Source organism: Castanea sativa, chromosome 12 (genome assembly GCF_040712315.1).
Source record: "Castanea sativa cultivar Marrone di Chiusa Pesio chromosome 12, ASM4071231v1".
Taxonomy (NCBI): domain Eukaryota; kingdom Viridiplantae; phylum Streptophyta; class Magnoliopsida; order Fagales; family Fagaceae; genus Castanea; species Castanea sativa.
The window spans coordinates 3,950,132-3,971,833 of NC_134024.1; the positions used below are offsets into that span (position 1 = coordinate 3,950,132).

The 21,702-nt window shown below is 34.8% G+C and overlaps 2 protein-coding genes across 2 annotated transcripts; both read left to right on the forward strand.

Moving 5' to 3' along the window:
• Nucleotides 1–5,709: 5,709 nt before the first annotated feature.
• LOC142620044 (uncharacterized) lies at nucleotides 5,710–6,186 on the forward strand. Its single transcript, XM_075793485.1, has one exon. It carries the CDS (start codon nucleotides 5,710–5,712, stop codon nucleotides 6,184–6,186), a length of 477 nt encoding a protein of 158 aa, XP_075649600.1.
• A 2,036-nt stretch (nucleotides 6,187–8,222) lies between these two features.
• On the forward strand, nucleotides 8,223–21,581 carry LOC142618989 (DEAD-box ATP-dependent RNA helicase FANCM). Its single transcript, XM_075792064.1, has 23 exons — nucleotides 8,223–8,328; nucleotides 8,421–8,793; nucleotides 9,567–9,710; nucleotides 10,891–10,973; nucleotides 11,139–11,253; nucleotides 12,304–12,395; nucleotides 12,528–12,582; nucleotides 12,661–12,782; nucleotides 12,882–12,992; nucleotides 14,255–14,448; nucleotides 15,719–15,849; nucleotides 16,055–16,115; nucleotides 16,231–16,301; nucleotides 16,516–16,565; nucleotides 16,631–16,796; nucleotides 16,948–17,075; nucleotides 17,211–17,543; nucleotides 17,629–17,695; nucleotides 18,490–19,143; nucleotides 19,251–19,712; nucleotides 19,930–19,981; nucleotides 20,147–20,293; nucleotides 20,585–21,581. The coding sequence occupies exons 1-23, from the start codon at nucleotides 8,299–8,301 to the stop codon at nucleotides 21,171–21,173; spliced, it is 4,230 nt and encodes a 1,409-aa protein (XP_075648179.1). The 5' UTR covers nucleotides 8,223–8,298; the 3' UTR covers nucleotides 21,174–21,581.
• The last annotated feature ends 121 nt before the right edge of the window (nucleotides 21,582–21,702 follow it).

Genomic DNA, 21,702 nt, shown 5'->3' on the forward strand with positions numbered 1-21,702 from the left:
TTTTTAAATAGGACAAACAAAGTGGGACGGATGGAGTAATAAAAATTTCACTTCTGAAGTTTTGAGGAAGAAGACCATAAACTGAAGTCTAGATAAGACAGATATGGAAATTCTTCACCGGTGTAAAATTTACTATCTCATTAATGTAGTAACTCATAGTCATGTTATTATTGTTCCTTAGAATTTTTTTTTTTTTTTATACAAGATAGAATTCTACTCTATCCTAATCTAAGTGTATGTGTATGTGTGTGTGAAGCTCCCTTCTAGAGACTTGAACCCCGGCCCTTGCCCCCCCATACTCCACTAGCATTAATTCTTCTTGTCAAAAATAGAAAAATAAAAATAGCATTAACTCTCTGCTCTACATCATCATCTTCATCTTCTCTCCCACTCTCAAAAAATATGGGAATAATAAATAAGGTAGTAATCAGTATTAATAGATTTTTTTTTTTTTTTAGCGTTAGATCTACTTAAATCTAATGGTGTAAAAAAAATATAATTCTAAGGAGTTACACCAGGTGTAACTTGAACTCAATCTATATATATATATATATATATATATATATCAAGTTTTAACAACTTAAAGATCTCATTCTTGCTGGTTTGGTCATTGACAAGGGTGTTGATAAGGGATTTGGCCTTAGCTCTACACTCTTTTCTGAAATGACCTCTTTTTCCACAATTGAAGCATTTTCCTAATGCTTGTGGAATGGGTTTTCTTGTGGATTTGGATTTTCCTTTCTTATAGAAATCATCAGTCTTGTACTTCTGTTTTCTATAATACTTGGTTGTTGTCCTCTTCCTATGGAACTTCTCAGAGGATTCCTTTCCTCTATATCTGGATTTCCTCTTGGAAGGGTTAACTGAGGGTAAGCCATATTGTGTACAGAAGTTTCCTACTTTGTACTTGGCTTTGTTCTTGTTGGCTTGGCTTTGGATTTTCAAATCTCTGCACATCTTCATTCCTTCACTTCGGTTGGTGCTAGATATATCTTCATAGGTTAGGTTATCATAATCTATGACACCTAAGGAGCTGCAAAGAGTTTCTTTGACTTTCTGGCCAAAGAGCGTGGGTAAGCCATTGATGAACTTCTCCTTCCAAAACGGAGAGTTACAATCGCTTCTGTGCATGACTCTGATAGTAAATCATCCAGTAGTTCTAGTGATCAAGAGATCCAACAGTTATATCAGACATCCTATGAAACCTCTAAAGCCTCCTCCAATACCTCTAGCGGCCCGGATGCACCCATACCATGCAAAGATAGTTGTTGTAGGAACAAAACTATCAATGTTCTCACTAAGCAAGAAGAGCTTCTTCTAGACCTAATAGAAGCAATAGAAGACCCAGTCATCAAAGCTTAGAAGCTTAGCATGTTCCATGAAACCTTAGTAAGGGAAACCAGTAAACCTGAACTAAGAATCCAGTAGCCCAAAGTAGATTTAGAAAAAATCTACAATAGATTCACCAAGTCCAAGAAGGAAGTAACGGTTAACGACCTTCAAAAGGAAGCCAAGGAAACAAAGTCAGAAATTAGAACCCTTACGCAAGAACTAACCATTCTTAGGGTTGATTACAATTTCCTTGACCAAAGAGTAAAGAATTTGGAAAATACTTCTCATCAAGGCAATGGGGAAGATCCCTCATTTCAGAACCTTTCTGATGAAGAAGTAGATGAAACAGTTAACCCTACAGCAGACATGATCCAAGAACCATCCAGTGAGAAGTTCTTAGATACCATCAGTAGGATTAACTTCCAAAAATGACATTCCAAAGTCAGGATTGTCATTAGCAAAGATTTTGAATTCGAGGTCATTGTCTTAATAGATTCAGGTGTTGATCTCAATTGTATCCAAGAAGGAATCATTCCCTCCAAGTACTTCAAAAAGACTAAGGAGAGATTAACATTCGCAAGTGGCGGAAAAATGCAGATTGAAAATAAAATGTAACTTACAACTTCGACCGGCCAAACTTAGCTCTGATACCAAAAAGGGGGGTAAGTTACAGACAAAGGTCGATTGAGACCATATAATTACAAAGATAAAGGCTGACTGAGGCCATCTGATTACAAATGTCAAAAGGTGGGTAAGTTGCAGACAAAGGCCGACTGGGGCCATATAATTACAAAGATAAAGGTCGACTGAAGCCATCTGATTACAAATGTAAAGACCAACTGGGGTAATACAAATGTAAACTGGGGTTGTCATTTGATTACAAGACTAAGGGTTGTAATGAGAATAAGGTGTTTTGCTGAGGGGACTGGACCTTAGCTAAAATTGGACTTGCTTCAGAATGGAGTCTTGGCTGCCTTTTATAGCTGGAGGGAGCCTTGGATTCTTCTGAAGATTGCTGGAAACTCGAAAGGTGAATTGCTTTTACTCATAGGTGAAAACCTTTTCTACCGAAAGCTAACATCACTTCTGGAATATAGTGTTGAATACTGTTCACGAATAGTAACTGTTACTGTTCATGAATAGTGTCTTGTCTTTCGTCCTTATTAGGCTTCTTTTGTTCGGAATTGTTCATCAAATAGTAACTGATGTTGTAGATGAATAGTGACTTGTTCGGAATATTGACTGTTCACCAATAGTGACTGGTACCATAGGTAAATAGTAGCCTGTATGGAATTATCCTGAATAGTGAATTGTGCTATCCAGAATTAATCGCTATCCAAATTGTAACCATTATACGAATCCTGGAAAGGATCAATCGGATTGCATTTAATTGAAGCTTCTAAAGAGGCAGGAGAAACCTTTTCTTCTGACTCTAGCTGTTCTGACCGGAGAAGCAGTTGCTGGGCAAGATCGTTTAATTCTTTGCTAGATTTTCCGGTGACCTGGATGGAGTCTAGACTAGACTGAGATCTTGTAACCATTCTTTGAATTGGAAGGGGAAAGTCCTTATGGAGTTGACTGATGACCTGATCAATCTTAAGGTTGCCCCTCTCCATTGCTATTATTAATCAGTTTCATAAGCTTCAGATGGGTACCTATCATAGGGATCCTATGGTGGATCATCGTTGTTGTCATGCTTATGATAAATGGAATACTGGTTGCATAACCCGCAATATATCAGAGGTTCATATACTGGTTCTTTCGTAATGAACTGCCTGGGATCAATGTAACCAATCTTGTGGAGATTTGGGATGGCAGAAGAGTAACGCTTGGTAGTAAAGACAGAAATTCTTCATGTGTTTCCTACGTGATGGTAGTCTTTCCATAAGTCTTGAACAGTGTCAAGGATTTCATTGGTGAAGTAATTTCTCCAACAATCTGCAAGAGTATATGGATAGCTGTAGGACAAGTGGGAGTCTCCTTCATACCAGGGCCCTTGATGAGTATAGCCATTGATGAGTACAAGGTGGGTGGAAGGCTGGACTGTCATCCAGTTGTTTCTTTCCCATCGTGGGATCGTGCTCCAACACCTAATAGAAACAAACAGACTTTTGATCTGAGTCACAACCTGTTGGATGATATGTGGGAATTGGCTTATCTGACTATGGTGTATTAGCTTAATCAATCTTATAAAAAGCCATATTCAAACATCTAGGATAACCAGCTAGGATCCCTTTCTGAGTCATCTGATCCATCCTCATAATTGATGAGAAGACCTGGAAATGGATGATTTTGTTCATATACTCTGAGATTACTCCCAAAGTATTGTTCCCATCTGGCCTGTACAAGAACATCATCAGTGTCTTCTGGATTGGCTGGATCAGGAATAGTAAACTCGCTCCCTTGTCTACCACAAGGTTGGTAAGCATTGAAACTGAACCCAGAAAGCAGCTTTGTGAAAAGTTAAAGATGTGACTGACTCTCCCACCTCTAGCTTATGCAACAATAGAATATACTTATCAAAAGACCATGACCCTTGCAAAAGAACCCTATCCAAATCCTCCATCTCCTGAAACAAAAATAAGACTTTATTCTCTCCCATGTCACTGACCTCAAAATCTTCCTTTGTTCTCCAAATTGATCGTAAAGCCCACCCTATAGCTTCTAAGTTCACTCTCCGTTTGGTGCAAAACTTCCCAGCAACACCAATCCTTAGTCTACCCCTAGGAGTACAAGGTTTACTTCATTTCCTTCCCTCTCTGAGAGTTTGAGGTTCGCGCACTTATTGTGATTGCATCCATTCGTGCTTGAGATCTAATTTCCACCGCCAAAGCAAGGAAAGAAATTGCATAAAGGCAAAGTAGTTCACACCCCCAAGCTTTGCCGAAACCTAGGGGGAGAATAATTGATAATATAATATAATTCTTTGTTAGTAAGATATTGTTGGTTCATTATGAACATTATAATATTTTTATTTTTATTCTTCAAAATCTCTATGAATCTAGTAGTAACTAGTAACTTCGTTAATAATAATAATAATAATAGTAATAATTTTTAACATTAAATGCATTAAAATATGGCAAGATAATATTAACAATATAGTCAATTCCTTTTTGTTAATTTGAACCCAAAACAGCAATTTTAGACCAATGTTATCCAAATAGTTAACTGTGAATACGTGATAATTATAAAAAATGACAAAATTTAGCTACAAAATTGGTTATAGCATAAAATTACAACCTTACTTGATATCTTTTTTACTGAAGGTGAATTTTGACAAATCCACCATTGGATTACATCTTCTTCTTATATCCTCCATGTTTGCAAAATTTCAAATTTAAATATTAATAGCTATGTCATCAATAAATTGTTAAATTGCAATTTTTTGTAGTTTATATTATACATAAAATATAAGCTTATAGATCATATAGTAAATAATATCCGATTAATACAAAATTTAGCATATGTATTAAAAGCATAAAGAACATACAATTCAACGGTTAGATTTTCAAAATATATAGTAATTGTTAGAAACTGAAGCTAGATTGAAGTAAGATTGATGAAGCAATGAAGTGTATAGTTTCAATTTTATTAGTGCTTAAGCTACTTATAGTTTAGTTACTGATATTATATTAGTGTACAAAATAGCATGTCGTTTGTACATAGAGTAGTTGATAGTTAGTTACATAGTAGTGCCACTTGTCATGCTTAGATTGGCTAGATAGTTGGTTATTCTGTTATGTGGTTTTCTCGCTCCTCTGTTTCTCTTATATAAAGAAAAGAGGCAGATATTTATCAATACACGAAATCATTTCACAAGCTTCACAATGTTCACTCTCTCTCTCTCTCTCTCTCTCTCTCTCTCTCTCTGTGTGATTCCATTTCCTCCATTGTTAAACCTTCGAGCTTGTGTGTGATTTCAACATGGTATCAGAGTTGAACTAGTTCAAAGATTCGTTCAAGTCTGGTATTCTCTGATTCTTCCTAGTTCAATTTCGTTCTCTTTGATTTCTTGGTGCTTCTTCTTCAAATCAACTAGAAATTTTATTCATTGTGTTTTGGTTGATTCTTGCACTAAGTTCATCATCTTATAGGTCTTGATTTCTTTAGGACATTGAAATCTTGATTTTTTTTCTCATAATTGGAAATTGAAATTTTGATCTTAGGGTTTTTCAATTCCCAATCTATAGCTTTCTGTTGTGATTCCATTAAGATTGTAAATTGTATCTTGATTTGATCTGTTTTTCACATCATATCACAACATTCATTACTTGTTCCTTGAAGAATTCTCTAGAAAGTCAATTCTTGATTTTCGTTTGCTAATTCTTGTTTGGGACTCTGAATCTTCATCATTTTCTTGATAAAATTGCACTAAGTATGACTGAGAGTACTTCTAGTGCTACTGCCCCCACTGTCCAGCCTTGGAAAAATACTTCTAGTCCATATTTCCTATCCAGTGATGATAATCCTGGTGTTTCATTGGTGGTACAACCTCTCACTGAGGAGAATTATAGCACATGGAGTAGGGCAATCCTTATTTCTTTGGATGCCAAGACCAAACTAGTATTCATTGATGGTTCCATTCCCAAACCTCAATATGTTGATCATCCCTATTACACAGCTTGGTGTAAATGTAACAGCACAGTTTTGGCTTGGTTATTTAATTCTGTTTCTAAGGATTTACAACCAAGTATAGTTTATTTCAAGACTACCAGAGATGTGTGGATTGATTTACAGTACAGAAATGGACAAGGCAATGGACCTAGAATTTTTGAGTTGAGAAAGGAGATTAGTTCTTTGACTCAAGAAAATTTAACCATCAATGCATATTACACCAAATTTAAGGGACTTTAGGATGAATTTTCCAATTCTAGGACATGTACCTGTGGACATCAAGTAGAGGAGTGTACTATGTCTTTTTTGATGGGGTTGAATGAGACTTATGCAGCTGTTAGAGGATAGATTCTTCTTATGGATCCTGTGCCTCCCTTGAGCAAAGTATTCTCTCTTATACTTCAAGATGAGAAGCAAAGGAAGGTAATTCAAATATACTATCAATTTTAGCTTTGTATCTCCTTTCTTGCTGGGATTGTTTGTTCATCAACATAATATGGACGTTTTTTTGTTCATAATGTAGCTCATTGGACAATTTTTTGTAAATAAGACGAGCCTCTTCCCATCTCCTCTCTTCCTCCTTGAGTTTTTTGTCCCAAGGTTGGAAATGAGCTATGCTTCTCCTTGTCTTTTTCTCAATAAATCATATTTATCCATAAAAGAATATATGGTGATGAGCTTAGCTGCAGCATTGACATTGATGCTGACCCAGATTTTCACATTTATCCTCAATTATTAAAAAACGAAAAAAAGAAAAGAAGGAGAAGTCTATTTTGTGTTTGTGCTATGAAGAACTGAGTTAATTTTTGGGTTTTTAGGGATTTCTATACGAATGGATTAATTTAAAGTTTGGGTCTTTTTCGTTTTATTAAAGTATACTTTTTTGCACTTAAAATTTTGGGTTTTTTTATTATTCCCTTTTAAGTTTCTAAATTTTCATTTTGATCCTTCAATATATTATAATATTTTCAAATTGGTTTGCCTCCTTTTTTGTTAATAATTCAATAGTTAAGTGGCGCAAAAGGCATTAGTTATATAGAGTTAGACTGCAAGACCAATATGCTTCAGAAGGCAATAGTTACTAATAGAAATGGACTGTAAGGGTAATATGAAAACATAATCAAATATGAAGGGTCATAATTAAAATTTTGAAACATAAAGGCCCAAAATAAAAACAACTCGAAACTTTAAGTACAAAAAATTTACTTTAGTCTTTTTTGGGGGTGGGGGAGGGGAAGGGGGAGGCCGGGGCGGGGGGGGGGAGGAAGGAGTAATGCAATATATATTTGTAATTGTGAAAGTGGGTTATGCTTCATTATAAACAAACTACTATTACTTGGTATGTTAATGGTGGTTCCTTGTGTTGATAGCTATATAATAATAGAACCAAATTGGACCAAATAAGACCAGATAGACTGATTAGGACCGAATAGGATCAAAGTGGATCAAATAGGACTGGTTAGAACAGACTAGGACCAAATTGGACCAAATAAGACTAGATGGACCTATTAGAATGGAAGTGGACTAAAGTAGACTGACATGGACCTAATATGATCTTCAAAAAGAAAAAAAAAAAAGACATGGGGGTATTGAAGCTATATTTGTTAAACAATACATGTGTGTGTGTGTGTGTGTGCATATTTTATGTGATGGGTTGTCCAGAGGTTGCAAATTGGATATGCCTCTCCTCAAATCAATAAAATTATATTTATTTACAAAAAATGTTTTTTTTTTTTTATATTTTATTTGCTTTAGAACAGAATTTAGATGTTATCATTTAGGTTTCACAGTTGAATTAAATCGTAGGATTATATTAACTAATGCTACTAAAATAATGTTATCTTCTCTAAGGAAAATTAAATTTAATACTAAATTGTGATTTATATACTTAAATTTTGGGGTGATTTGGATTTTGTTCCCTAAAATTTTAGAATTTAGATTTATTATCATTAATGAGATAGTCATTTAGTACTAGAAAAGTCTGCAATCTTTAGAAACGGTCCATAATTTTAAGGGTGTGAATTGCCATTCAATCTATAAATCTATAAATTTAACAATGTGATTGTATTAGATTGTGATAAGATGATTGAGATAATTTACCCAAAAAAAAAAGAAAAGAAAAAGAAAACTGAGATTTGGGCCAAGCCTATTGCTTACTAAAACAAAAGCCCAATAAAAAATAGCTTGCCTCGTACTTCTCATTATGCCCAAAAATTAAAAACGCACCAAACGGTATAAAAACATTTTCAAGCTTTCCCGCCACTCTCTCTCTCTCTCTCACACTAAACTCACCGTTTTTAGCTTCTCACTTCTTCACCCTCTCTCTCTCTTCAGCTTCCACAGTCCCATCCAATGACCTCAATTATCGAAGAAGACGACGACGTAAGTCCCATTCTCTCTCTCTCTCTCTCTCTCTTCAAAACTCACCGTTTCGTTTCGTTTCGTTTAATTTCTCACTCTCTCTGTGTTTTTAGGGTTTTGATTGGGAAGCAGCCGTTAGAGAAATCGACGTGGCTTGCGCCACCGCCACCGCCACCGCCAATGCGAACACGAACGCGAAGCCTTCGACTTCTACTTCTGAGCAATCTTCCCATTTTGCCCCTCCCGAAACTCCCAAATTCCAATCTTGTTCTACTTCATACACCAACAACAACAACAACAAAAAACAAGGTCGGCAATCGACGCTCGACAAGTTCGTATCCAAGTCGGGCCCACCGAGACCGCCACAGTATCGTCATCAAGCTCAGGATTTCGTCGAAATCGATCGAGATTGCTTCGACGGTGGCGATGAGCTCAGCTGCGGCATTGACATTGATGCTCACGCAGCTCAAACTTGGATTTACCCAGGTTTTCACTTTTTTTACTTTTTACTTTTTATCCTCCATTTTTGGGTTTTTAGGGATATTTAAACAAATGGGTTAATTCAAAGTTTGGGTCTTTTTTTTTTTTTTTTACTAAGTTGTACCTTTTGCCCTTAAAATTTGGAGTTGTTTTCATTTTGGTCATTTTAATTGTTTTAGAAGTGGATGATAAGACCAATATGAAAACAGAATCAAACATGAAGGGTTAAAATGAAAATTTTGGAACGTTAAGGGGCGAAAATGAAAACAACCCGAAACTCAATGGCAATATAAATAGGATAATGCAATGTAGTTCTTTAATTGTGAAAGTGGTTATGCTTCAATATAAATAAATTACTGCTACTTGTTATGTTAATGGTGGTTTCGTGTGTCGATAGCTATTTTAGTAATTCTGATGTGTCACTAAACGCAAAAATGTAATTTAAACATTTATTCACTATGTTTTGGAGTGGCGCCAATCACGTTCATTGTCATGACATTGATACTTGTTTATAAGCTTTTTTTGTAGTAAAAATGATAGTCACTATGAAAATTTCCTTGAGTTTTAACCCATTATTTCATACACATAAATTGAGTGGAAAAAGAGTTGTCAATGATACTTGTTGTGTTATAAGTCTTTTATAGTAAAAGTGGTAGAATTTTAGCACTTTTTCATTTTTTTTGGTTATTAAAAATTGTATTATTGTCACCAAGTTCAAGCATTGCAACAACAAGCTTATCTGTTTGTCTCTCTTAAAAAAATTGTTTTGAATCATGCAGTTAATATTCCTCTTCGTGATTATCAATTTGCTATCACCAAGAAAGCATTATTTTCAAATACATTGGTGGCATTGCCAACGGGGCTTGGGAAGACACTTATTGCTGCAGTCGTTATGTTTAACTACTTCAGATGGTTTCCTGATGGTAATACACTCTTGACTATTATTTAGCGCAACCAACATTCAAGTTCAGGTTGAATTTATTTGTTCCCTAATGAGATAATATTTTACTATAAGCTGTCTGATGATGATGATACACAAAGAAAGCACCATTTTTGTACCATGTGATAATTTTGTTGAATTTTAAATGGTTTTTCATAAAATTAATAATTAGTAAACCTCTTCGTGAAATTAATTTTAAGAAACTTGCCATCTGATACCTTCAAAAAGAAGCAAACTTTCCTAGTTCTAAGTGTCAATTTAATTTCAAAGGCCATATTCTTGTTGAATCTACCTCTCAGACATCGTGTTTCTGTTTCTTGGTTTGGTTTAAGAAAAACAACTTTTGTTCTAAGACATCTTTTTGCAGTAATTTTATCTTAGAAGTTGATTTTCTTTCTCCTCAATGTTTGGAAGATTGCCTCTGAAAAACTATTTGGTATGATAGAAACACTATTTGAAAAGTTTATCCCATACGAAAACATTTTAGCCTTTTCATCTCCCCAATCCCACTTTTCAGGTAGGCTATATTGTAGAGTCTCATTGGCAGGAATTTTTTTCTTTCTAAATAGATTTTTTTTTTTGTCGGAGCTCTGGGCTATTAAGGAAAACCCAAATGGACTATGCAAGCAGTGTTATGTGGCATCTTCACTTCTTGCACCATTATATTCATATTTAATACTTGGGGCTATATGTATACTCCATCACTTCTACAAGTTTCTTTGGTGTTATTCCATATATTAATTAACATATAGCCAATGAGCTATAGCTCAATTGGCACTTCCTTCTCCATAATTATTGGATGAAGGGTAAGGTCGTGGGTTCAACACCCATTGGGTGCATGTGTAACTTATTAGTAAAAAAATTTAATTATTTAGCTGGCAATGCTTTGTTGAATATAAGAGAGGTCAATGGGTCACCATTCTCCAAAATTGGTCAAATCAGATTCCAGTTGAACAATTGAAATATTGGGCCACATATGTGGCCATGATTTATTTTTTTCCTTGTTTAATTGCCTCTTTTTATTTCTTTTGCAAAGCATTTGGAAAAAAAAAAAAATATATATATATATATATATATATATATATATATATATGTATATATATATTGGAAGCTTAACTTCTGAAACATTAACATCTATGCTTGGCTTGGTCTTCCCATGGCAGGAAAAATAGTCTTTGCCGCTCCCTCTCGACCTCTTGTCATGCAACAGATTGAAGCATGTCATAATATTGTGGGAATTCCTCAAGTAATATGCTTTCTTCAGTCATCAATGTGGTGATATGCTCACTTTTTTGCCTCTTAATGGACTCTTTTTTTTATTAAAAAAAAGAAGTCATTTGCGTGTTTTTTTTAAAAAAAAGAAGGAAGTCATTTACATGTTTTGGGAAGACATAAATCAAACTTATTGCAGGAATGGACAATTGATATGACGGGTCAGATAAGTCCTACAAAAAGAGCAGGCTTTTGGAAAACAAAACGAGTTTTCTTTGTTACTCCACAAGTGCTGGAAAAGGATATTCAGTCTGGTGAATCTTTGAACCACAACTTAATATTTTTGGGGTTGCTGAATTGTTATGATTAATTGTGACATTGAACTAACATGGGAAGGTATTTTCTGCATGTAATCTGAATTGAGTTAGTGGCATAAAGACTTCCACAATCTTAGGAAGTACTAAAAGAAGTTTTGGTTGGAAGGAGTGATTCACAGTTTATGGAGATGTTATTTTTCTATTTATAAATGTGTACAACTTTTGGAGAATATTAAGTAACGTATTGAGTTTTCAATATTTCAGGGGAGATGTTTATCCTGTCAAATCTAGAGTATAATGGAAACAAATCCCTTGGAAGTTGGAATAACAATAAGTAATATTAAGGCAAAGAGGAAAACAATGGGATTGAAATTTCCTTCTGTGCAGGTCTAGCCATATAAATTTCTATGGTATTAATTTAGGTTAAAATTCAAGAGGGATTTAGTTGTTAATAACTATAGCTACCAGAGTATTATCTTATATTATTTCTTCTTGTCTATAATTTTATTTTGGAATTGCTCAGCCTTGGTATAAATTGAGAAAATCAACGATTGGAGTGTAAATTTATGTAAATTAATTTCACTCTTGTTTGTATTACCGTAGCTTTAATTGAATGATTAATTATTTGTGCACTTGAACTTACAGCTTCTCAAATTAATATTTTTGCCTTTTGTTTTTGGTTAAACTTTTTATCCCAACCCTTTCTAAGTTCAGCATGATGCTTTTGAATTCCCCCCCACCCCCCCCCCCCCCCAAAAAAAGAAAAAGAAAAGAAAAGAAAGGAAAACTTGTATTTTGAGGCCCTAATTATTTCGGGTTCGTTTGGAATCTGCTTATTTTGCTAAAATTGAAAACTTTTTGCTGAAAATACTATAGATGAAGGTAAAAGTTAGCTGAAATAGTACCGTAGGACCCATGAATAGTATCAAAAAGTACAGTGAGATTCATGAATAATAGCAAAAATAATTTTTGCCAAACGCACACTTCATGTGATATTTTTCTGTTCTATCTCCCATTATTGATCACTCATGAAGTAATTTGTCCCAGGTACATGCTTGGTGAAATACTTGGTGTGTTTGGTGATTGATGAAGCTCATCGAGCAATGGGAAATTACTCTTATTGTGTTGCAGTTCGTGAGGTTTGTGTTTCCTTTTTTTTAATTCCAAATCTTTATTTTATTTTAAATCTTCTGGTATACAGGCTTTGCTCAAGCATCTGTTTTTGGATACAATAACTGGTTTGAGATACTAACGATACTCCAAAATTTTAGTTAATGGCTGTACCAGTGCAACTGAGAATACTAGCTTTGACGGCAACACCAGGATGTAAGTTGCTAACATCTACTTTGGTTCTGTAAAGTTTCTAAAACATTTTAGATCCTTATGCTAAATGCAATTAATCAGCAAAGCAGCAGACCATCCAGCAAATTATTGATAACTTATATATCTCAACTCTTGAATATCGTAATGAAAGTGATAATGACGTTAGCCCATATGTGCACAACAGAAAGATAGAGTTGATTCAGGTATGCACAATTTTTCCTCTTGTGGTTTGTAGCCTTTTTTCTTAATAACCATGTGTTTCTTTGTGCGTGGATATCCCATTTTGGCTGCTATGTTACTAGGTTGCAATGGGGCAAGATGCAGTAGAAGTTAATAATAAGCTCTCAGAAGTAATACGTCCAATAGTAGCCAGGCTTTGCGCTGTTGGAATTCTCAATAGAGACTATCAAACTGTATGGTTTCGTATACAGTAAATTCTTTTAATTTTGAAAGTCTACTCTGCAAGGTTAATTTGTTTGTTTTGCATTCCCTCATTTGAGTATGCCATCTAAACCTTATAATATGCTCTGTTCCAAGTTCTGATGAAGTTCCAGGTGTATAATTTTTCTTGGCAATTGAGTTTTTATGAAAAATGTACTCCTTGGTTATGTAACAAGGAGACTCCTGTTTTACATTTTGGGCCTCATCTAGTGCTTTTAGACTAACTCAGGTAGTGGTGACCTTGTTAGAGATTTAGAGTTTGGATACCAACACCTGTTAATTTTACCTATAGCAGCTTCTTTGGAATTCATCCGCTCAATTAAAATCAGTAAACCTTAAATGATTAGTCAGTCGAAGATGGAATCCTTGAAAGGAACAAATTTAAGAGGCTCATGTTCTTGCTAATATCCCCCCCCAAAAAAAAATCCTCTTTTCATCCCGGTTAGAATTTTTTATAAGCTCAATGGCCTTTGTTGTGCAACTTTTAAATCGATCCTTGGTAAGATTTCCATTAATTGTTGGAGTACATTGATACTGTTATTGCATACCCAAGGTGCTGATGCCTTCATTACATCTTTAAATACATAGGGAGATTAAGTAAGTAGCTATCTTACAAATTTTATTCAGGATTCAGATGCAATTCTCCCGATTTGGTGAAAAACTAATTATAATTTTATTTAGCTCTGGGAGAATATTCCTGGTCAAGAAGCTGCTATTACAAATTGATGGTAGTATTTTTTTTGTCCCCTTAGAATATAATGGTCTCATTTTAAGTTACATAGCTTTTGATGGAAATAATCTGTTATCATGATATATGTGTGTGTGTGTGTGTGTGTATTATCAAGTCATTGGAAAAAGTGGTGCTGTCAAATGATTCTACACCATTCTTCTAGGGATTGCTCCTTAAAAGAAATGCATATGTGATCATGTATTTTTTTTGTTAATAGCACAAAGAGATTTCTATTTTATAAATGTCTAATTGCTAGCACCTGGGTGTTTTATTGAATTCAACACATCTCTGGTGTCATATGTTAACATTATTCTTCAAATGAACTGTTGTGACCTGAGATGAAATTTGGTTAATTTCTCAGCTGTAGTTTTAAATTGTAAATTTTAGCAGTGACAGTTTTGCACCCTACTTCCATTTGATATCTTGTTAATCCTTAATAATACCATCACATTCTGTTCTGTTTCTTACTCATTTCTCTCTGTCTCTCTCTTTGGTGGTTGGCAGTTGAGCCCATGTGAGTTACTTAACCTGAGGGATAAATTTCGTCAGGCACCCCCTCCAAATCTTCCCCATATTAAGTACAATGAAGTGGAAGGATATTTTGGAGTTCTTATTACTCTCTACCACATTCGTAAGCTACTCTCAAGCCATGGGATAAGACCAGCATATGAAATGCTTGAAGAAAAGTTGAAACAGGGGTATGTTCTTGTGCACCCTTTATTTTTGCACTGACTTGACAAGTTGACACGTGATCTTTGAAATCATGCGTGCTTGCCCTTCATGCTTGTTATGAACTTGTTAATCTATTTCACAGAACCCTGTCCAATGAATTGTTGGTTAAAATATTTTATTGCTAAAGAACATGGTTTTAATCTTGAATTCAAGTGCCAAAACCCTTGTCTGAGCTCTACAAGTAGTCTTGTATCCAGGGGCAGAGGGAGGGGCCCGAGGGGGGGAGGGGCAGGATGGCCCCAACATTCACTCCCTCCCTCATGTGTTGTAAATTAAAAATATTAAGAGTCTTCTATTTAAAATATCTACTGTTTCGCATTCATCTTATATATTTATGCATTTATTTATTTACGTTTATCTCTATCGTAAGTTGTATGTTTAAGATCTCTTTTAAAACTAATAGTTGTCATTTGTCATTTTGAGATTATTGAGGTGATTATAAATTCTTACTTGTGTCATATGACTTATCAATTCTTTAGACATAAAACCATTTAATTATAATGCTATAGACTATAGTTACAACATCATGTTCACATATTTTTTACTATTTATTTTTAAAAAATGCAGATATCAACAAATATGAGACTAGGGATTCATTAATATCTGTGACAAAAATATTTATGACAACAGTATTGCTTATAGTTTATGAAAGGTGATGGTTGATCGCTACTTAGCAAGCTAGATAAATTAACATAGCGTTTATTAATTTCACATTTGTATGACATAGCATGGAGTTGAATCAGTTTGTGAAGTTTATTACCTTGATGCTAGCTTGTGAATTGTCAAAATAGATTATCCTTCAGATAAAATACTGGCTTTAAAAAGTTCCACACCACTATATAACATTGGTCCCCTTGAAAAACTTTTCTGGCTTTGCCACTACCTATACCCGAGGTCAGAGTTCCAAATGAATAGGACATTTATTCAAAAAACAGAACAGGTTTTTCGAGTTAAAGGCTGATATCCTCCATTGTCCAATAAGAGATTGATTTGGATGGAGAATTGGTACAAAATAGTGTTTGAGTTGAAAGAATTTCACTAATTGGAGTTTCATTTAGGTGGCAAAAAATTTTCCCCCTATTTAAATATAACTAGCATTGTGGTCATTAAATTAAATGCCGATGACATGGAGTTTGAAGCCATTCAGAACATGCTCTCTTTTTTTAAGTGCCACTCAGAACATACTCTTTCGAGTTTAACATCAGTTTTAAGGTATTCTAGTTTAAATTTTTGCAGGTTTTTTGCAAGGTTTATGAGTAAAAATGAAGATATTCGGAAAGCAAAGCTCTTAATGCAGCAAAATCTGTCTCACGGTGCACCAAGTCCCAAATTGTCCAAAATGTTAGAAGTACTACTTGATCATTTCAGTAGGTGACATGTTATCTTACTATTATAGTTGGGATGATTTCTTTTCCATTTGTAAACTATAAATGTTGCTAATAATTGACACGTAGCAGTTTCTGAGATATAATTATGTTTATATTCATAGGCAACCTTAAAACTCAAAATATGAGTGTGTTTGAAAGTTTTGCTATCCATTGGTAAAAGTGACAACTATAACTGTGGTTGCAGAAACAAAGGATCCACAAAGCTCAAGGGTAATTATTTTCTCAAATTTTAGGGGAAGTGTCAGGTGAATAAGATATTTGATAGTCAACTCAGTTATGTTGCTCCCAGTCTATTGTGTATTTCTTAAATTTGATTTTAGTTTTTTTCTTGGTTACCATCACAATTATGCAAACATTCAGGGACATAATGGAAGCACTAGCGAATATTGGGGATTTAGTTAAAGCAACCCAGTTTATTGGCCAAAGCTCAGGTTTGTTGGTCTCTTCCTCTACTTATATTTTTGGGAAAATTTATTTACTTGGTTTTCTAATTACTTTTCCTATTTCTTTTAAAGTTATTATCTTCCTGCACTTCAAGAATATTTCAATTTTGATTCCTAGAATGGATTATCATATCATTATGGGAAGCAGGAAATATGATATACTAATCTAATGATAATATTTGTTATTTATGGTTGCTTATAGGAAAAGCATTGAAAGGCCAGTCACAAAAAGTTCAACAAGCTGTTTTGGAGGTAACTATGATAGTCTTTATTGATTTTCTCAGCTCTTTGCATCAGCTTACTTTGTTCTCCCTCAGAAATTTCGGGCTGGTGGATACAATGTCATTGTTGCCACATCAATTGGTGAAGAAGGCTTGGATATCATGGAAGTTGATCTTGTAATATGTTTTGATGCTAATGTCTCACCATTGAGAATGATTCAGCGCATGGGGAGAACTGGAAGAAAGCATGATGGACGAGTCGATATCCTTTTTGTATTTTGAATAATGCATTATATTAAGTTGGTTGGGGGTGAGAATAATATGAGCATTTTTTTTTCCTCCCACTAATTTCAGGTTTCAATATCTTTACAAGTTTCTAATGCCATTTCAAGTGATTCCTTGACAAGTATTACTAGTTTTAGCTTGTGAAGGGTCAGAATTGAAGGGTTACATGCGAAAGCAGGCAAACGGCAAGGCTGTTAGAAAGCACATGCGAAATGGGGGGATGCACAGCTTCAATTTTCATTCTAGTCCTAGGATGGTGAGATCTTTTACAAAGATTTTTATTTTTTATACTTTAAATTCTACAATTTTGCTTTCTCAGCCTAAATGTTTTCCTATCATTATTTTGATTATTCTTTCTCAACCTATATGTATTTTTCTCTTTTTTGGGTAGATTCCACATGTTTACAAACCCGAAGTCCAATTTGTTGAGCTGTCAATTGAACAATTTGTTCCTCGTGGAAAGAAAGTGAAAGATGACCATGCCATTCAGACATCTGTGTTCGAAGAAAAACTAACTGTTGCTGAAACTACTTTAATTGCCAAGTATTACCCTACCGGTGAAAACATATGGACACCATCTCTTATTGCTTTTCCTCACTTCCAGACATTTCCTTCCAGAGTGCATAAAGTAATGCACGCAAATAGAACTGGGATGCTGATTGACATGATGCAACGTTTGCAAGGACTATCATTTTCTGGAGATAGTGAAGCCACTGTTGTTGAGGTTATAATTGAACTTTTTGCGCATCAGTTGTTTTCTTTTATTGCATTATACTGTCTTTTCTTATTCAACCATTTAATGGATCTAGGATGAAATCATTCTTGGAAAGAGCTTGGTAGTTGATGCAGCTGAACAACACGACCCTGAAACAAAAGGTAATACCATCCTTGATAGCTCTGAGAGGCTTGAATATAAAATAAAAAAAAATAAATAAATAACTGGGTATTCAGAAAGCGTTCTGTTGTTTTCTCACTTTGAAGGGACAGTTGAGATTCTATGTACTGAAGCACTAAGCAAAAAAATAAATTTTGTTGTACTAGCATATTATTCAAAAATAGTCGGGCTAGATACATTTACTTATGTCATTTTTTTTTTCGAGTCCCAATGCTAATGACATTCAAGCTACAGTTATGTATTTTCTTATTTATAGAGAGACGTGTATTTAACATTTATAATTGTGTATCTCTACAAATAGTTTCAAGGAACAAAAGTACACTGCTTATATATATATATATAGGTGTGTGTATATATATATATATATAGGTGTGTGTATATATATATATATATATATATATATATATATATATATTCACTTTTCTTCGTCTCCCAACTCACAAATTATCCCCCCTGTTTATGTAAATAGATATATGCATTGTTCATTTTCGCGAGTGAAGTTGCACCCTGCGTTTGTAAGCCTTTTCAGCCAAGTTATGATGAAGGTTTTGAGCCTTGAAACTTTCAGCTTATATAGTGCGTTGTACATTTTTTTTGAAACCCGACCTCACAGTGGCTTTGGATTTTTACTGCTGTTCCTCTTGCTTTTGCCCCATGTATTATATAGTTATTATCTACCTTTTTTTGGGTTGCAATGTTGAATGTTTAGGAGATGCATGCCATTATAGTCCTCTATTTTATTAGTATTTGACTTGAATCTTAAAATGATGTGCAGGTTTGCTGGTTTCTGTTGATTCTCCAAGCATAGAGTCTCAAAGAGAAGTATTTGATGTATCACCTAGGCAGATCTTAAAAACAAAAGAGAAACACAGTGTGCCTGATTTTTGTGGCCAAGATCCTCCTTTGCACTCATACCTCTTTGGTTCAGATTATGTATCTGTTGATGCTTTTGGAAAGGTCTTAATTTTATCTGTCCCATTACTTCCTTTTAAAGTAGTGTCACATGCTAAGTGTACAACTGCACGCAGTGACAAGTTGTCAAATTATTTAAAGCAAGATTCTTGCCATTTGAGAACTTCAATTGAAGACAAGGAACTGACTATGCAAGCTACTGCTGTTGGAGAAATAACTTCTCTGACAAGATGCATAGAGAATGAGACTCTGCCAAAATCTGGATTATGCGATGCTGATGTCCAGCAAGAAAAGAAGTTGGATGGGATTGAGAATATTCCTGAAACACCAATTTTAAAGGGAAATCCGTCAAATGAAGGAGATAGTGGTGGTGAGATGCCTGATGCTACGGAAATCAAGGCACCCTTGCTTGTGGATGATGAATGCGGTAATGATTTCATAGATGTTGAGCTTAGTCCGCGACTGACAAATTTGATCAAAAGCGGTATTGTTCCAGAGTCCCCAATCAACAATAGAGGTCTGTATTTTTCCTCACTGTATCTAGAGTTTTGGGAATGTAAATTTTGCTTAGATTTGAAATGTGTGCAGGATAAAAAGTTTATGTTGAAAGATTGGATTTTGCAGGCTTATTGAATGGTAAAAACACAAATGAGTTTCTTGTTACAGACTTTGTTTCTCCTGCCCAGTTGCGTACCGCATCAATATTGAATTCTCCAAGTCCAGAAAGAAATGGAACGGTTATCAGAAGAAATAGCTCTGTTTCTCCTATTAATAATGTGATTCAAACTCCTGTATCTAAGTTGAAAAATAATGTCCATATAAGAGGATGTACATCCACTGCTCCAGGTATTGAGGAAGCCCAAACTCCCTTTGCAAACTTGACAAACACTAGCTGTAGCAAAGATTGGCTTTTAAGTTCTGGAGAAAAGTCAGAAAGTATTGAACAGAGGCGCAAGCTTAAAAGGTTGCGTAAGGTTGGAGATTGTGGTAAAAGTAGGAATCTGAAAAGCGTCAAAGAAAATAGTGTTCCAATAGCAAACCTTGCCAGATCATTTTCAAGTCCTTTCCGAAATAAGTGTGTCAGAGGTACTTTCCAAGTCTAATGCATCTAATTGTCTGTACTATCCAGTGTTGGAATTTGCTAATATTTCTAATAAAAATCTTTTCCCCTTAAATTCTGTTGTTTTAGCCAAACTTTTCAGTTGACTGGAGCCTGATTTATATTGGTTATGGTGTAGCAATATGTTTGCCAACCAAATTTTCTATTGAATTATATACCAGTACTCAATACTTGTTGCCTCAGGTAAAAAGAATCCAGTTATTGGTGGCAGAGCCTTCATTGAGGAGGAAGCTGAGTAAGTTCTTAATTAGATAGATAGTGAATTAATATAACTTGTTTTATTGTATGCATAATTTCCCATTTAAAAACATGCCTCCCCTCCCTCCTCCCCCAACTTGAAATACTTGATTTAATTTTTGAAATATATCCATACTGATTTCCATGTGATGTTTATTCTCAGGGTGTCTTCAGATGCTGATATATCTGATGATGAGGAAGATGAGCAGGACAACAATTCAAATGATAGTTTTATAGATGACAGGATCAATCCAACAGCAGCAAGTACGCAAGCTGAAAGTTGCAGAGTTGACATGATGGCAATCTACAGGTTCTCTCTCTCTCTCACTCTCCCTCTCCTTAAGAGCCTGAAGTTATATTAACACGCATGAGCATAAATTGTTTAGAAAATCATGGTATGGAATAAGCTACCATGTTATGGCATAAAATATCCACCACCTTTTACTTTTCTTTTAACAAAAACATCAATTATTTGATGAAGTGACATTTAAATGGAATTCTAATACTGGTCCTGTTTTATGGGAACCAGGAGTTTAATACTTTTGTTTATGACCAAGATTCTTGCCACAAATTCTCATAACAAATCACTTTCCTGCAACAGGCGCTCTTTGCTCAGCCAGTCACCAATGCACAGGCAGCCTAATTGTTCTGCCACTTTAACTCCTGATTCTTTGGCTTCAATGGCCAGGATAAGTGAAAGTGGAAGTGGAATTTCCTCAGGCAAAACCTTGTACTCTCTCCAGACTCCTCAAACTGAATCTGCAAATGGGTTAGCTGGTAGATATTCAGACTCCTCTCAAATGTGCAGGATCTCCTCACAAGTTGTGCCTTGTACAACCAATGTTTCCTCAATAGGAAAACAGGAGATTGAAAGTCGAAAAAGGAAATTGAGTTTTCATCTATCTGAATCTGTTCCTAAAATTAATCTAGAGCCACAATTCATGCTCCAATCTGATGCTACTGGAAGAGATTCATTTCAGCATCACAACACAAATGGGGATGCGAACGAGGATGCATTTTATGATGATCAGTTTTACGAAGGTCTAGACCTTGATGCAATGGAGGCACAGGCTACTTTGCTTTTCAAACAGAAATCTGATTTGTCAATAAAAAAGCAAGAGATAATTCCTCAATTACACACACACAATCCTAGTCTCATCAGTTCTCCATCATTTGATCTTGGGATATGAGAGGCTTGAAACAAGTCTTGTAGAGGTTCAGAAAATAGAGATGGGTTGGCCATTACAAGGCACTTGTTCAATCTTTTCTTCTTTTTTTGTTTCATAGTTTTATAGTAGAAGTGAAAGTGATTGAGGATGGACAGGCTGGCAAGGTTCCAGTTCATATAGATGTAATTTATAATGTAGTAAGTTGTGTACAGTTCATGTAAAGGGGGGAAATGTATATAACACATACATCCATTATGTTGAAAATGTCTAAGAATTTTGTTGATTTAGTACAGCTGGTTGACTACCAAGATTACTTGCTTGAGATAAACTCAGCATAGTAAGTGCATAGTAATCTGTCTTCCGGGTAACTCTTTTTGTAAAATGGAGTTCTGTTCGTTTGGATGCAATTTATTTGATGAATTTTTTTTTTTATTGAAAATTGGTTGAAATATATTTATATCTTAAAAAACTGAGGGCGTAAAAATTGTACATAAACATAGACAAATAAACTAAAAAACTAATGACAAATACACAGTTAGATACTAATAAT

What these genes read in the sequence shown, in the direction of transcription:
- LOC142620044 (XM_075793485.1), top strand. Translation starts at nt 5,710, where the DNA reads ATGACTGAGAGTACTTCTAGTGCTACTGCCCCCACTGTCCAGCCTTGG.
- LOC142618989 (XM_075792064.1), top strand. Translation starts at nt 8,299, where the DNA reads ATGACCTCAATTATCGAAGAAGACGACGAC. An exon ending in GGAAAAGGATATTCAGTCTG is followed by an intron (nt 11,254 to 12,303) that starts GTGAATCTTTGA and finishes AATTTGTCCCAG; the next exon opens with GTACATGCTTGGTGAAATAC. An exon ending in TTCATTCTAGTCCTAGGATG is followed by an intron (nt 17,076 to 17,210) that starts GTGAGATCTTTT and finishes TTTTTTGGGTAG; the next exon opens with ATTCCACATGTTTACAAACC.